At 36.9% G+C, this 14,342-nt stretch overlaps 1 protein-coding gene across 17 annotated transcripts in view; it reads right to left on the minus strand.

Moving 5' to 3' along the window:
* MYT1L (myelin transcription factor 1 like) overlaps window positions 1-14,342 on the minus strand; it is a 307,327-nt gene that overhangs the window by 68,510 nt on the left and 224,475 nt on the right. For 9 of the 17 annotated variants that reach the window (XM_063150775.1, XM_063150776.1, XM_063150774.1 and 6 more), the window contains exons 7-11: window positions 13,116-14,093; window positions 8,428-8,562; window positions 5,809-5,899; window positions 3,450-3,557; window positions 71-282 (exon numbers count right to left, since the gene is read on the minus strand). In XM_063150775.1, coding sequence (XP_063006845.1) covers window positions 71-282; window positions 3,450-3,557; window positions 5,809-5,899; window positions 8,428-8,562; window positions 13,116-14,093 — 1,524 coding nt within the window. The remainder of the gene's footprint in view (window positions 1-70; window positions 283-3,449; window positions 3,558-5,808; window positions 5,900-8,427; window positions 8,563-13,115; window positions 14,094-14,342) is intronic. The other 8 variants (XM_063150779.1, XM_063150785.1, XM_063150782.1 and 5 more) reach the window with 3 other exon arrangements.

Here is a 14,342-nt window from a genome sequence, read left to right on the forward strand (position 1 = left end):
ATGTTTACATATACAACAACATGATTAACTGCAAACTTGTCTCTCATGTATAAGAGTGTGCACCTCCTACCATCATATCCTTTGGGGGATATATCCCTGGATTGCACCTTGGGAGCTATGGCTCTCTTGCCATAGGCATGGTTGTCATAACTGTTATATTCAAACGAAGTCTTAGAGTATTTCTCTAGTTCCTTGGCCAAGTTGGAGCGGGGTGTGGTGGTGGGGACATTGTTTCTGTAGCCATACTGAGGGATCTCCAATTGCTTAACAAAGCACATGGGCCTAGAAATTAAAGATATGTACAGTTTGTTAGATGCAGTTCAGTTTACTATGTTTGTGCATAATTTATAGTTCAGATTAGAAAATCTTAGTTATTTCTTGTACTCAAGAGACAGCAATATAATATTGCATTTCCTTAGTTTGGTTATTTTCAGCAGACAAACAATATTTATTTCCTTGAACAAAGCCTAGACAAAATTAATTCTAATGCCACTAAATGTATCCTGCAGCTAAAAGTATTTTAAAGTTCTGTTTTGAAATACTTCAGGGTTTCCCTTTCCCCTTGTAATTGCACCACAAAGCAAATTTTTTTTTCTTTTGGGAAGTGAATTAAAGAGGGGCAAGCAGACTGACAGAAGAAGTTTGGATGAATTCTTAAGATATCAAAAAGAAAAAGCACATTGGGAAGCTCCACCTAATTTATGGAGTTTCCTCCATATTTCTTCCAACAGAGTTGTATGCTGTTTTCCTCTGTGCTTTCAAATGCAACTATTCCTGTTTCATCCTTCAATATACAAATCCATGTTCATCTTGAGAAGAGTCTCAGAAGCCCTGTCGCCTTTGAGCTGCTGCCTTGCAGGTCCTGCTCATCCTTAAATGCAAGGTGCTGGCAGGAGCTGCAATTCCTGACACACAGATGCACACCTCAAGGAAGGTCCTGTGCATGAATACAAAAAAAACCTGTTTCAGTTAAATATCTCTTTCATTTAGGATGAGGGAGGACGGTCAGAAGAAGCCCTGATTAATGTTATTCTGTCATTTGAGAAACTTGTGAAAGCCCAGTGCAAGAGCGCTGCAGTGAACTCCACTGTCACACCATCTTCTGCATGTGGGCACCGAAGTCATCAGCTCAAAGCAGGCAAACGAAGGCAGATCCTGCAAACCCTCCCTATACAAGCAAGAGTTACATGACTGGGTCATAGGAAGCAACTGCGGCATAATGCTGCGTGTCTAGCTGCTGCATGTAGCAGGAGGTGAGGAGGATGAACAGCACACCTGAGGTGCTTCTGCTGGAATAAAGAAGCATATATCTGTTTTTCATTTTTTTTTCTTCTCTTTTTTTCCTTACTGCATTTAGAACCAGAGGAAATGGAAGGAACAATCATAGGAACATAACTTCAGTTGAGATCAGAAGTATCATCATGCTGACTAACAAAGTGAAATGTGTTCAATAGTAAGAAACAGGTTTTAAATATTATATCATGTTTTTCTGAATGAATTTATTATCATAAAATTTATTCAAGATATTTATGTAAAGATCACCCAAAAATCATATTAGTCATACTATTCCCTTTGATTTATGCATGCTTATTCCTTTAGACACTTCTTCCTCACAAAATACAGTGGGCATATTTATACAATGAGCCGATATGAATAACAGTTTGATCCTGTTTCAAGATAATCTATATTTAACCAAAAACCTGCAATTCAGATCCTGAACATTTGGTGCAAATCCAAAATTTCAGTTGAATAGAAGTCCTATGAATTTGATTTCTTTTCAAGTAAGAACTTTCAAATGCAGGTGGGATGGAAACTGGGATGAAGACAAATATTCAAGATTTACTCTTAAAACATCTCTGACTGCCCATCAATTGCCTGCACGCAAATATTATAAATAGCTGCCAAGTTCATCTTAAATACTTCAATGACTTAAAGGTAAAAAGGAAGCAAGAGACAAGATGAAAGAATTATCTGAGTTGCCTATGAAACCTGAAACACAAGGCAGCTCACAAGTGAAGTTAAGATTGCAGAACAATCCTAGGGAGTTTGCCAGCAAACTGGATGCTGCTTTTGAGCAGTTGCCTTCTATGGCAACTGACTTCAGTGACTTCTCTGTAATGAGCAATGGTAAAAGCCACTGCATTTTTGATCTGTCTTTTTCCATCAAGTGAGAAACTGTTTTATTCCCTCAAAGAGTGGAGTTTTTTTACGAACGGGATTTGAAGAACTCTTCTCTAAGAAACCTCTGTGGGATGTTGTATGCCAAGCTGTGCAAACTGAATTAGGGGCAGTTAAGATAAAAACAAATGTGCGGAAGAAGAGCATAGTCAACAGGAATGATGAAAAATCTTCTGTAGATGTGAACCATAATTCTGTGTTCCCAGCTCCATGGAAATGCTGGTTTTTGAAAAGACCATCAAGATTAGATGAACTTCTAAGAGAATATTCAAAGAATGGTGTTGATAATACAGTAGAAAACTTTAAGCAGCCCAATCAGTTCTTATATCTAGAAGACAGCTAAACACTGAGAACTATGGGATAAGTAGGAAATTCTGGGAACTAAAGCTGCAGCACTTCCTCCACACTCTTTGAGGCAGCTGGGAGGAATGTACCTATCCCAGCCCACAGATATTGCAGTATCCATGGAGAAATTCTGCAGCTTTTGGGGCATCCTCAGCATAAGGCTGGTACAATCATGCAGAAGTTTGATTGCTTTACATGGATCCTTCACACTTCAGCTCCTTAGAAATAATATTTTTTCCACCCACGTATCTTGAAAGAGGAGACAATAGCACAAAGCTGGATGCAACTTCAGATAAATGCAAAACCCTACATGGATGAAGAAAAGGTGTATAATCATATAAAATTGGTTAAGGGTCCCTTCCATATGAAAATTTAGACAAGTCTCTTTTTCTTCTCTCTGTCCTTCCTGGCAAAGAATGGGGGGAACAGAGACAAAGAACTAAGCCTGATGTTATTTTGGAATCTAAGCTATACCTGGTACTTTTCCAAGTGTCCTGCCAAAAGTTTACCAGTTTGGTAATGCAGATAGGGCTTCTGGTTTAATTTAAACTGATATTTACTAGTAAAAGCCTGCTGAAAAAACCAAGACTTACCGGTAAATATTAGTTTATTCCCAAAAGATACCAACTTTTTTCACACTGTTCTTAGACTTTGCACTCCAGCAGTCATCTTTACACCAAACAATGCCTAAGACAAAAATGAGCTTTTCAGCTTTACATGTATTTGCCAAAATAATTACCAACCCTCCCCCATGAAAACTGAGTGGGAAAAATACACTGTGAGAATTGGATCCAGAAGCCCTAATTCTAACTCTTCTTTAAAGGAGATATATATGTATATACAATGTATTTAAATATAAATTCTCAGATTAGGTGAATGTGTGATGAATTCTGCATAAGAATAAGTATTATAGTGATTTCTAATACCTTAAAACCCGATCTGATGCCTGGTTTGATTTTGACACATCACAGTTCTGATGCTTCTCTTGAGCTTTAGCCAGTTTCTCTGCTGCAGCAATAGGACATCCAGAGAGGCTGCAATTACAGAAAGGAAATTTAATTGTCTTGTCCTGCATAGTTTCACATTATAGCACTGATCCAATTACTCCTTCTCCTCCTTAGCCAGCATCAGGAAGAATCTGAAGGAAAAGGGTTTCCAAAAATGTTTTGATCATGTCTATTTCCTTTAGAATAGACTTCTTTTCTTCTGCTTTCAAAGTTGCACGATAAATCTTATATCTGCTCTTCTTCTCTCACAGTACATGGGTAGATTATTCATGGATGTCAGCCAGGGAACATACCAGTAGGAGAGGAGAATATAAACTGGAATCTACTGTGCAGCTCTGCTAGCAGACTTGTGACCTTTATGCATCTAAAAATGTTGCCAATCAAATGGCTCCTGAAGACAATTAAATGACAACACCATATAGGCCTAATCTTGTGCTCCTTCTCACCTCATTCAGCTCCATTAACTCCAATCTTTTTTGCTAGGCATATAAATGAATGCAAAATTTTGCCTTGGGTTGCTAAATCTACATGTCAAATGTTAGTGTTTGTTCATGAATTTCAGCCACTAAAGTATGCTTTCTAATAGTAGATGATGTAAACTGAAAAGCATTTCTGCACTGGAAATTCAATTAAATTTGCTAATGCTGAACTATTATTGAAGTGGCAATAATAAGCCTGATTCTTGTGGAAGATTTAGAACTGACAAAAATAAATATATTGATGCCAGCAGATGGTGCTCTTAGTGAAGCTGTAAAACCCTGTGACCTGACAATGGAGGAGTTCCTTTCCTTGCCATAGTCTATTGCATGCTTATGCGACCGCAGCTCTCTGTGCTCTCCACAGGAATAGAAATTAAAGTGAAAGGCAAATCAGAGCATTCCCAGATTTACAGGAAAAAAGTGGAAAAAAAAAGAAAAAAAAAAAGTGAAGTGGAGAAAAATGCCCCAAAAGCCGCAGCAAGAGGTGAGCACAGACTGCAGAGTGCTCCCCCCTGCCCGCCCTCACTGCCCTAGTTCTGCAGAGGGTGAGGGAGCTCTGTGCAGCTCTGGAGCCCTGCCAGGGGGCAGCTGCACTCCACTGACACGCTCTTTCTCAGACACCTCAAATATTCTAGTGGATATTCAGCCAGAAGTGAACGCTGCTTCAAGTAGCAGTAATTCCCATAAAGCCTTCTCAGAGGTTTCTGCTGCATCTACTGGCAGCATCACTGCAGAGAAGGGACAGCAGAGCTTACTGCAGGCAGGCTGGTACCCACAAGAGTCTTCTGGGGGAAATGCAGCTGATATGAGGGGCTTGGTAAGACTGAATGTCCAGCCTCTGTACTCCCCTAAGCCTTCATGCTACAATTAACAGCAAAAAGGAATTCAATAACAGGAACATTGCACAGTTCCTTTTACCCTCTTATCCTCTTAAATTTTCTGGCTTTTTAAAATTATAAAGGAATAGGCAAGATTTTATTCTTTTTCTGTGGGAAAATTGTGACATGCAGAACACTAAAGTGACGTTTTCAAAATTTGTTTGGCGGAATTTAATTTGCAGTAGCATCCCTTCTCTAAGAATCTATTACTAATCTTAGGAAGCTATGGAAAAGTTGCTTTTTTTCTTGATCTTTTTTTTTTACTAGAATACTAACTTCTATTATTTCTGCCTTTTAATTTTTAAATGTAATGAGACATGTTCTAAATGTTTCTTAAACAGCCAAGATTCTCATTCAATTTCAGCTGAATAAGTACTTATGGGTAAGACTGTGGCCAGTAAGAAAGCTAACAGCTGTGTATTTAAAATGCTGCTTCTCATGTATTAAAAAATACTCAATAATTTAGGATTAGAGTGGGTTTTTTTCATGCACTAGAAAAAATCTCTGAGGAGAGTGAAGTGTGAGAACAAGAACTCTGTCCTAGTCCTGACGGTTGAAAAAAATCTTCTTTCTCCCTGCAACACACCCATGAGCAGTCATACCACTTGTTTTGTACAACTGCTGTTCAGCAAATATCAAAACAAAAAGAAAAAAAAAAGTCCACTGAAAAAGCTAAGGATGCTTAAAATGTCTTCTGTGGATCAATTCATCCATACTACAGCAAACGCACTCGTTCTCCTCAGAAAATACATGAATAAATGTAACTCCTTAAAATGGATAAAGCACACGAAGCACCATCTGTCAATCCTCAGAACAGAACAACGACACACACTCACTCCCCCCCACCAATGGACTGCTAGAAGGGCTGCAGTTGGGAGGCACTGTTCCCTCTAGATTGGTGTCCAGCGACGGCATCCTTACCTTCGGTGGGAATTCCTGTTGCTATTTACGTGGCCCCGGCCTGTGCAGCCTGGTGTAGGACACTTAAGAACATTTTCATGCATGGCAAGAACTTGACAAGGAGAGTAAGAGAAAACAGCAGAGTATGAAAACAAGAAAAAAAAAATCAAATCCCAGTATATATGAAACCATTTTAAAACAAAGCAGGATTCATTAACAACCAGCATTCCTCAAAATACACGTGACACACATAGCCAATAAAGCCTGATGAGGAAACTAAGTATTGTGACCCTATGCTCCTTAACACAGGGCAACAGTGAAAGTTATGGAGGTTACAGAACCTATAAACAAATGCATCTCTGGTGCAACAGTGAAGCAGAAGACGCCCAACATCTTCTTCATACAGAACCACTGAGAAAAGATCAGCTCAACAGTAAAGAGTGAGCTAGCAACCATACAAAAACAAAATTATAGACTGCAAAACTCTCTCGGGAAATGTATGTATTCTTAATACATAGCTTTATAAACACAGTATCAAACTCATGAGCTGAAAATCTGCTCTCAAGTTATACTGGTAGAACATTGAATTATTTGAAACACACCTCAGTACAACCCTGAACAGAATTTGACCCTAACTATAAGGCAGCCCGATTGAGCTAGGGGCCAGTTCTGCTCACTTCCACATAGATATATCAGTCATATCTACACAGTGAGCAGAATGGATGCTCTATTTTTCACTCGTGTTCTCTACAAATGTGAAAATTATTTTCAAAATACTAAGAACCAAAATTAAGTACTTAAAAATTGAGGGATGGCAGAAAAAAATGTAAAAAAGAAATAAGTGGTACAAGCTTAAGCAAGTAAACTGATTTACATCTGCATCCACTGCAAGCTGGATGGAAAACTTACTCCAAGGCTGCTCAGAGCAGTACTCCTCTAAATCATAAAGCTCATGCTATGAAGGGCCAAATTATCAAGAACTTTTTGGGAACACTGAAGAGTTTTTATGATATGAGGCATATCTGAATCCATGTCTCAGAGCTGGATAGCAGCACATCACTCAATGGGAAAAAGGCTATCCAGCCCTTGTGAAGTTCTCATTTTCTCACACAAGAAGTGGTCTGGAAGCCTGTATTTAGTTCTCACTCAAAAAAAAAAAAAAAAAAAAAGATCTAATAAAATCAGTAGATACATTGACTGAGTTAAGAACTGAATAAAAGCTGTTCAGAGACTTGAGAATTAGACTATGTATACTCATTAAAAGACAACCATCATCATCATCATCACCCCATCATCAGTGTGATAAAATGTGTGTAGATGCAAAAGCTTCACTCTGAAATTCCTAATATTTAAAGCTGTTGTTGAAACATGCTTCACAAGGCCAACATCACAGGAAAAAAAAAGATGAGCTCACCTTTGTCATTTTAGTAGGTACAAGAGCATGCAAACAGTTTAAAGCTATATTCTTCTTTGATTTGCAAAGTCTTCTAAAGAGCTTTTTATTTACCATTTGAAAAAATTATAGAACTTTGAGCAACTGAATAAATATTTGTGTTTCAGAAAATTACAGGGTCTTGGAAAGCAGAGAAATTACTTTATTTTTCCTACTGTATTCAGAGACCAACCAAACTACAGCAAAGTTTCCTAAAGCACTTCCTCATTACGTTACTTCTGGAAGAAGCCGCTGTACCAGGAAAGAGGAGACTTGTTATGTCTGCCACTCTTGCAGTGCTAATCTACTTCTGTTTTCCTGTCCATCAGAATCTACTTTCCTTTGGAAACTGGGGACCATTTTAGTTCTGACCATCTTTACAACACTTCCTTAAGGCTGTTGCAAATTCATTGAGGTTAAGTGTAGAAGTGCTAATGGACAGCGAGGATTTTAGGTCCATATGGAATGGAATCCACAACAACATTTTAAAACTGGTGTGGAAGATAATTGGATCTTAGCTAGACACTTCCTGATGAAAACCAGCACAGAGTAATTAGCTTCAACAGAACTATGCTGATTTCACCAGACAAGGAGGTGACTTCCAGAAAAGAAGCACTCTGCCTTTAGTGGGTGTCCATGAGCTCATATGGGTGAACTTCCTATGCACAGAATTTGCTGACATGGCAGGAAGTTCCACTCATGTGACTGAGAGGGGTTGTTTGCTCAAAATCCTGAGTTCTGTAGCTAAGTAAATAGCCAAATTATTAGTTTTTATAATATGCTCTAGTTTAATATAAATTATGTTTCAGACACAACAATCAAAACGGAAAGGGGTTGCAAGTTTTTCAGGAATAATTATTCCTGTACAAGACAATAAGGACAGTTGATGTGACATTAGCACGCAGAAGCAAAAGCAGTGCACATCTTCTGGAAACCTTTTTCTCTGTTGACTAAATATGTCTATTAAAAAATAACCTAGGATTCTCAAAATCAAAGAATACAGCTTTAAAAGTTGTTCTTTTCGTGTAAAGTTAGTAAAGAATGGAAATGATGGAATAAAGGAAAAAGTATAACACAGAACAGTTGACTAACTTGAGACAAACCATACTGAAAAATGAAATTAATTTTTTAAATAAAAGGTTTAAAAAGCATGCTAGAAAAGTTTTTGTTGTTTTATCCCCAGTTTCCATGAAAGAATGTGAACTTACTTTCTGGAGGGACCCTATCTTTGTGTGGGCATCCTGACAAACTGCGGTGATGGGGGTAAAGCCCCGTTACATGGCCAGTTCCATCACACCCAGGGGTAGGACATTTGCTTTCTTTCTTTTCTGTTCTTGAGGGATCTATAATTTACAACAAATGTGTCAAGTGAATGAGTCTTTTCACATTTCTGTAAGAAGGTTCATTTAATCATGTCATTTACTCTTTGGTAAATGTTATTATGAAAACTGGAAAAAAACCCCTTCTACTTCTTATCACAGTTCTGTCACTTTTATCCTGTTATCTTCTTCTCAGACTGCAGGCTCCTATGATCACGGCAATATCCATTCACAGTGATTGGAAAATGACCTTTTTATAGCAAAGCCGTACCATTGTCAATCAATGTTCTGCTGGCAAGCATTAGCTCAAGGGTGAAAGGTCATTTGGAAACTGTTTAGTTGGAGTTTCCCTTCTTTATTTGCCTCACATGTTAAGGTCTGCAAATGCACTGTCATAGCCGTTCAATGTCCTGAGAGTAGCAAACCCAGCTCTTCAGCATAATGACTCCACAAAAATCCCTCTTCCAAGGCACAATGAGGAAATTACTTTTGTTTTCTTTAAATTCCTTACAAAGTGGTAAAATTACATAAATATTTCTTGATATTCAATAAATTATGGTGGAGTAAACATTGTAATCAGAATTACTGAAAGTATCACTTGCATGTAAATCTGGGCCATTACCAACATGCATATGTAACATTTGAATATTCATATGCTTGAAAGGTTAATGACCTTTTAGAATGTTTTTGGAACTTCTGCCTACAAATCAAAGAAAAGTCTAACTAGACATTTTTTCCACAAAATAAAGTTTTCTGCCAATGATGTAATGGAATACTGGTGTCATTAACCTAATTTAAAAATTTCTCACATAACTTTATCTGCTTATTTTTTTAACAGAACATGCGTAGAACATCTATTCTTCCAGACAAGCACATGATACAAATTACATCTTATCATCTTGACCACAGTTGCCAGGTTTCTGACATTATTGCTGGTTTTCATATCAGTATTAAAGGGATGAAATTCAGGATATTCAAACTGCTCCAGTTTTAGCTCAAAATCACCAACATCTTTTTTAGTCCATCATTCCTTTCAGTACCCAATCTGAATTACCCTCATTTAATAATTTTATGTTGCTCTTGTAATTTCTCTGCTTCAGTATTTACGCTTTCATCTCTGTAAAATAAGATTTTGCTACTTGTTTTCCAGTAAGCCTTTTTTACATTAAATTCCATCCCAGCTTCAACAAACAAAACCCTCAGTACAATAGGGGGAAATTTCAGTACTTGTGGAAGTTCACGGACAACCCATTCTTTTCATCATGAATCAACACAATTCAGAGTTCACATTCTGTTTTGTACTTATCTTTCTCTGATTTCTTTCTGGTATGTTTTATATATACTTTTACTTTTTAAGTTCTTCCAAAACAGCTTTATTTTACAGAAAAATTTTAGCTCCTTGTAATGACTCTCCATGTTTTAAACCCATTCTTAAAATATAATATCATACTTAAACCTTATATTTTGCAAATAGAACTCCTAATTATAATGGTTTTATTTTACTTAACTTGCATGTGGACTATAGAACACAGATCTTTGTTTCATGCTCTTTAACAACAAATAAACATATAAATCTATCTCCAATGTGCTATACAGTTATCACAACACTTCTGGAAAGACCATTATCTCATACATCAAGAAATTGAAGAAAGAGATCAAGAAGTTAAACCCAAGGCCACAGAAGGAGCAAATGTCAGAGGAGGGATTTGAATTCCTGCCAGATAGGCCTGTGCTGAGACCACTAGAACAGCAAGCCCACAGCTACATACATACACAACTCTAAGCAACTCATCAAGTCAAGTACTTTGGGATGTGTAAAAGTATTAGAAAAGTGAATAGATAATGTAAATGAAATATAAATTATGTAAATATAACAATATTCAAGGACTGCAAAATATGTAGATGATTAATAGACCATAATGGCTTTTTAGAGACTTTAAACTAGAGGAACTTTAGCTACTCAACATTGTTAGAACTCCACCAAAGTCAGTGAAGGTATTGTAATTTAGAGCAGCCGAGGATCTAGACACTTGCATCCTACAGCATCAAGCAAATCCTGCTCTGTATTCAAGTCTACATCATAAAGTTATAGCACATATCAGAGCCTTAGAGCCTTTATGGTCTAACGAGTCAGAAAAGATGCTGTATACTACTCTTAATGATTTCAAAACTTGCATAAAATTGCACTTGCACAATTTCCCATTGCTTTTAATGGAAGACATTTGAGTAAACTTTTTACAACTTTTTACGAAACAATGGATACTGTTCTGTAAATCCTTTTCTGCTATTTGGGAGAGATATTGCAGTTTTACTGAACTCTTCAACCTTTTCTCACTCCTTGCCACAATGAAAGTATTTCCTGAGTGAAGGGTGTCAAAGGACTTTAAATGGTTTCAAAATGCATAAATTTCAGAAGAGAAACCTGTTTAGAAAGCTTAAAATGGCAGGGGGGAAATGGTTAGTGGTCCCTTAATAGTTGTTTCAGTGATCTTTGAACCCAAGAGGCAGTTCTCACTGCAAACCTTTGCTCCCAAGACAGTTTCCACCTAACTATATCATATATCTCTGAAGGCATCTCTTCCAGCATTATTTGGAAGATAACATGTGACTGGAGAACAAATGATACAAGCAACTATCTTACTTCAAGCTTCTTCTCTCAACAACTACCAGAATGTTTCCCACAGGTTTGTCGTGTTGGTTTGGTTTGGGTTTTTTTGTTGAGGTTTTTTTGTTGGGTTTTTTTTGATTGGGGTTTTTTTTGTTGGGTTTTTTGTGTGTGTGTGTTTTGTTTTATATTGTTTTTTTTTCTTTTTATATTAAAAAGGTCAAGAATTATACACTCCACAAAATTTCATGGTCCAAACTCCCACAGTATTTAGTCCCTGGTGAGCCTTGGACCTATTACCAATTCAGCCTGCAGCTCCCAAGAAACAGGATGGTTCAAAGAAGCTATAGAATTTACTAAAATAGGATATCCATACATTTCTCACTGTCAGAAATAATACAGGCTTTTTGGAGACAGCAGGCCCATATGCAAAAAGGTTTTCCCAGTTATATATAGACTGGAAAGACTGAACAATACCAGAATTTAAAAACTGTTCTAAATTAATTTTTGTTTGCCATGTTTTCTGTGGTTTTGGAGACATATATTCACAGGGAAATGCATCCATCATAGGTCATATATGAACAACATTTAGCACAACATCCACATGGCTATGCAGTAACACACTAACTAAATAAAGTTGTCTTCCCCAAATACCCAAAGTTACTACAGCATACACTGGACTATATATTTGTGGTTAGAACAAACAAACCTTCACTAAAATACATTGCACCAGTGTTTGACATCAGTAATTTACATGCTTTTCTAAAAGACTGATCATTACTTTTGTTTCAGACTTGTGAAAAATGACCAAAACTTTCTTAGATCAAGATGTTGTCTGCCTACGTGAATGTCACAGGCAGATTACTTTTTCAAAACAGAGATTTATAAAAAAAGAGAAAAACGCCCACCATTTTAATTGTAGAAAGCAAACCAAATATTTTTGCAACAAATATAAGATAAACTTAGTCCCTGTTTAGCATCTCCCAAGAAATACAACGTCCTTAACTTCCACTAAAGTCAATGGGAATCAGGGGTGTTTAGTGAATCTCAGGAGGTATTGAACACTTAATACAACATGGCCCTACATGTACAGATGTAAACACGTTAAAGAGGGGTGTCATAATATAAATACACCATCACCATGATTATCCTGCAAATTAAAAGGCATTCTAAAGGTAACCTTTAGTCTGTTGTGACTTTTTTTGTTTGGTTTGTATTGTTTTGGTTTTTTTTTTGGTTTGTTTCTCTTGTATTGAATTATGGTCAAGGCAGCACCTTAACTGTTTCCACAATGGAATGAAACCAGTGAAGTGGAATGCACATAAGAAAGAAATTGCTATTGATCTCAGCCCAGGCCACACCATGCCTTGCATAGCAAATGCTTTCCATTACCTTAGTATCTTAAGATAATTAATGTGCAGTCACTGCCCTTATCTTATGTTATCGGTCATTTTGATACTGTTCAATTTCTATCAGGCCATTCTACATTTTAGACAGGAGAGGCTTCATCAATAACTGTCATTTGATGATAATTTTATAAGTCACGATGCCACCTACCCAATCCAATCTGTAATATATGCACTTCATAGCTGATTGACTATCTGCTACATAAACCCCCCCTCTTCAATATAGTTTGCAACAGAATTATCTTTTTTAATTATTACTATAAAATATATTAAAACCTTGAGAAAAATCTTTGCCTCTTTCAACATGATCTCTTTTTTTGTTTCCCTAAGAAGCTGCTTTTTTTCATTTAACCAATGATATACTGTACATATTTCTAACACTGCAGAATGAGTTCTTTCATTTTATAATCATAGCATGATGCGATTTTACAATCATGTCATACTACAATTTTAAGAAAGTTCACATTATGTGGAATTAATAACTTCATTTCAGAAATCTATGCAAAAACTTAACATGTTAGCTCACACTTTCTCATGACATAACATACGGTATATAGAAATATTACCTTTACCATAATATGGCTTTTTGACATGGCCGTCACTTGGTTTAGGCTTCCTGTCATCTCCAGAAAGGTGTCTTGGAGACTGTTCCTCAAATGATCTCATATTATCCCTCCTTCCAGCTTCCACTGCCATTTTTTCTCTCATGGCTTTTGCTCTCTCTGTTTCCAAAGCAATTGCTTTCTCAAGCAGGGTTAAGTTACCTTTTGTCATATCAAACACTTCTTCAGACCTATCTGAAGTAATAGAGGTGGTATCATCGTCTCTTTCGTGACAACCATCCTCCTTGGCACAGCTAGAAAAAGTCCTAGATCTGGGGCTCAACTGTTCTTCAAGCCTCATTAGGTTCATCATATCAGAGTAATTCCGGTCTGGTGTTCTTCCTTGGAAGTCATCTTCTTGCCTGACATGCTGACGAGTGTTCATGTTTTGCTGTTGATTTCTTTCCTGTGGGTTTGTCTCACTGAGTTTCCTAGCCAGATCAAAACACTGGTTCCTTAAGCACTCCAAACTGCTGAGACATACCTCTTCATCACTCTCCTCCACTATTTTTTCTGTAAGTCCATTGTTCACAGGCTTTCCTAGCATTACAAAGTTCATATTCCTATTGTCTTGCTGTGAAGTATTGTCTGCATAATTTCTGTCATTAATATTTTCTGAAAGCACTACACCATGTCCTTGTGCTAATAATTTAAGGGAGTCCACTGTTTCCCTAACAACATCACTGTCTAAATCTAAACTCAGCTCACTTTTTCGACCGATATTTTCATTTTTGTCACTATCATCTTCCAGACTATTAGATGTATTGCTGTTCATTTCTGATTCTGTCCTGGCTCTGTATGCTGCATCCTCTGCAATTTTGCCAAGATTTAACAATGACTTGGCCACCAGTTCATCGTAATTATCATACTCATCATTATTGTTATCGTCTTTTTCTGTGTCTTGCATTATTCGAGTATTGTGACAATTCATTTGATGGTCTTCTGTATAAAAAACAGAAACAAAGAAAGAAACAAAGAAAGAAAGAAAAAGGAAAAGAAAAGAAAAAAGTGGCTACAATTGGAACTGTTGTTGCAATCGCACGGACAGAAAACAAACTGCATGTCAAATATTGTTAATCATACAGCAATTTTAGAACACTATGGCTGACCCATTTGAACTGAATTCTCTATAGTCCATACGGCTATTTTTGTTTATTTGCTATTCACATGAATTTCTTTCACAGAACTGAT

The sequence above is a fragment of the Melospiza melodia genome, chromosome 3 (genome assembly GCF_035770615.1).
Source record: "Melospiza melodia melodia isolate bMelMel2 chromosome 3, bMelMel2.pri, whole genome shotgun sequence".
In the NCBI taxonomy this organism is placed as follows: domain Eukaryota; kingdom Metazoa; phylum Chordata; class Aves; order Passeriformes; family Passerellidae; genus Melospiza; species Melospiza melodia.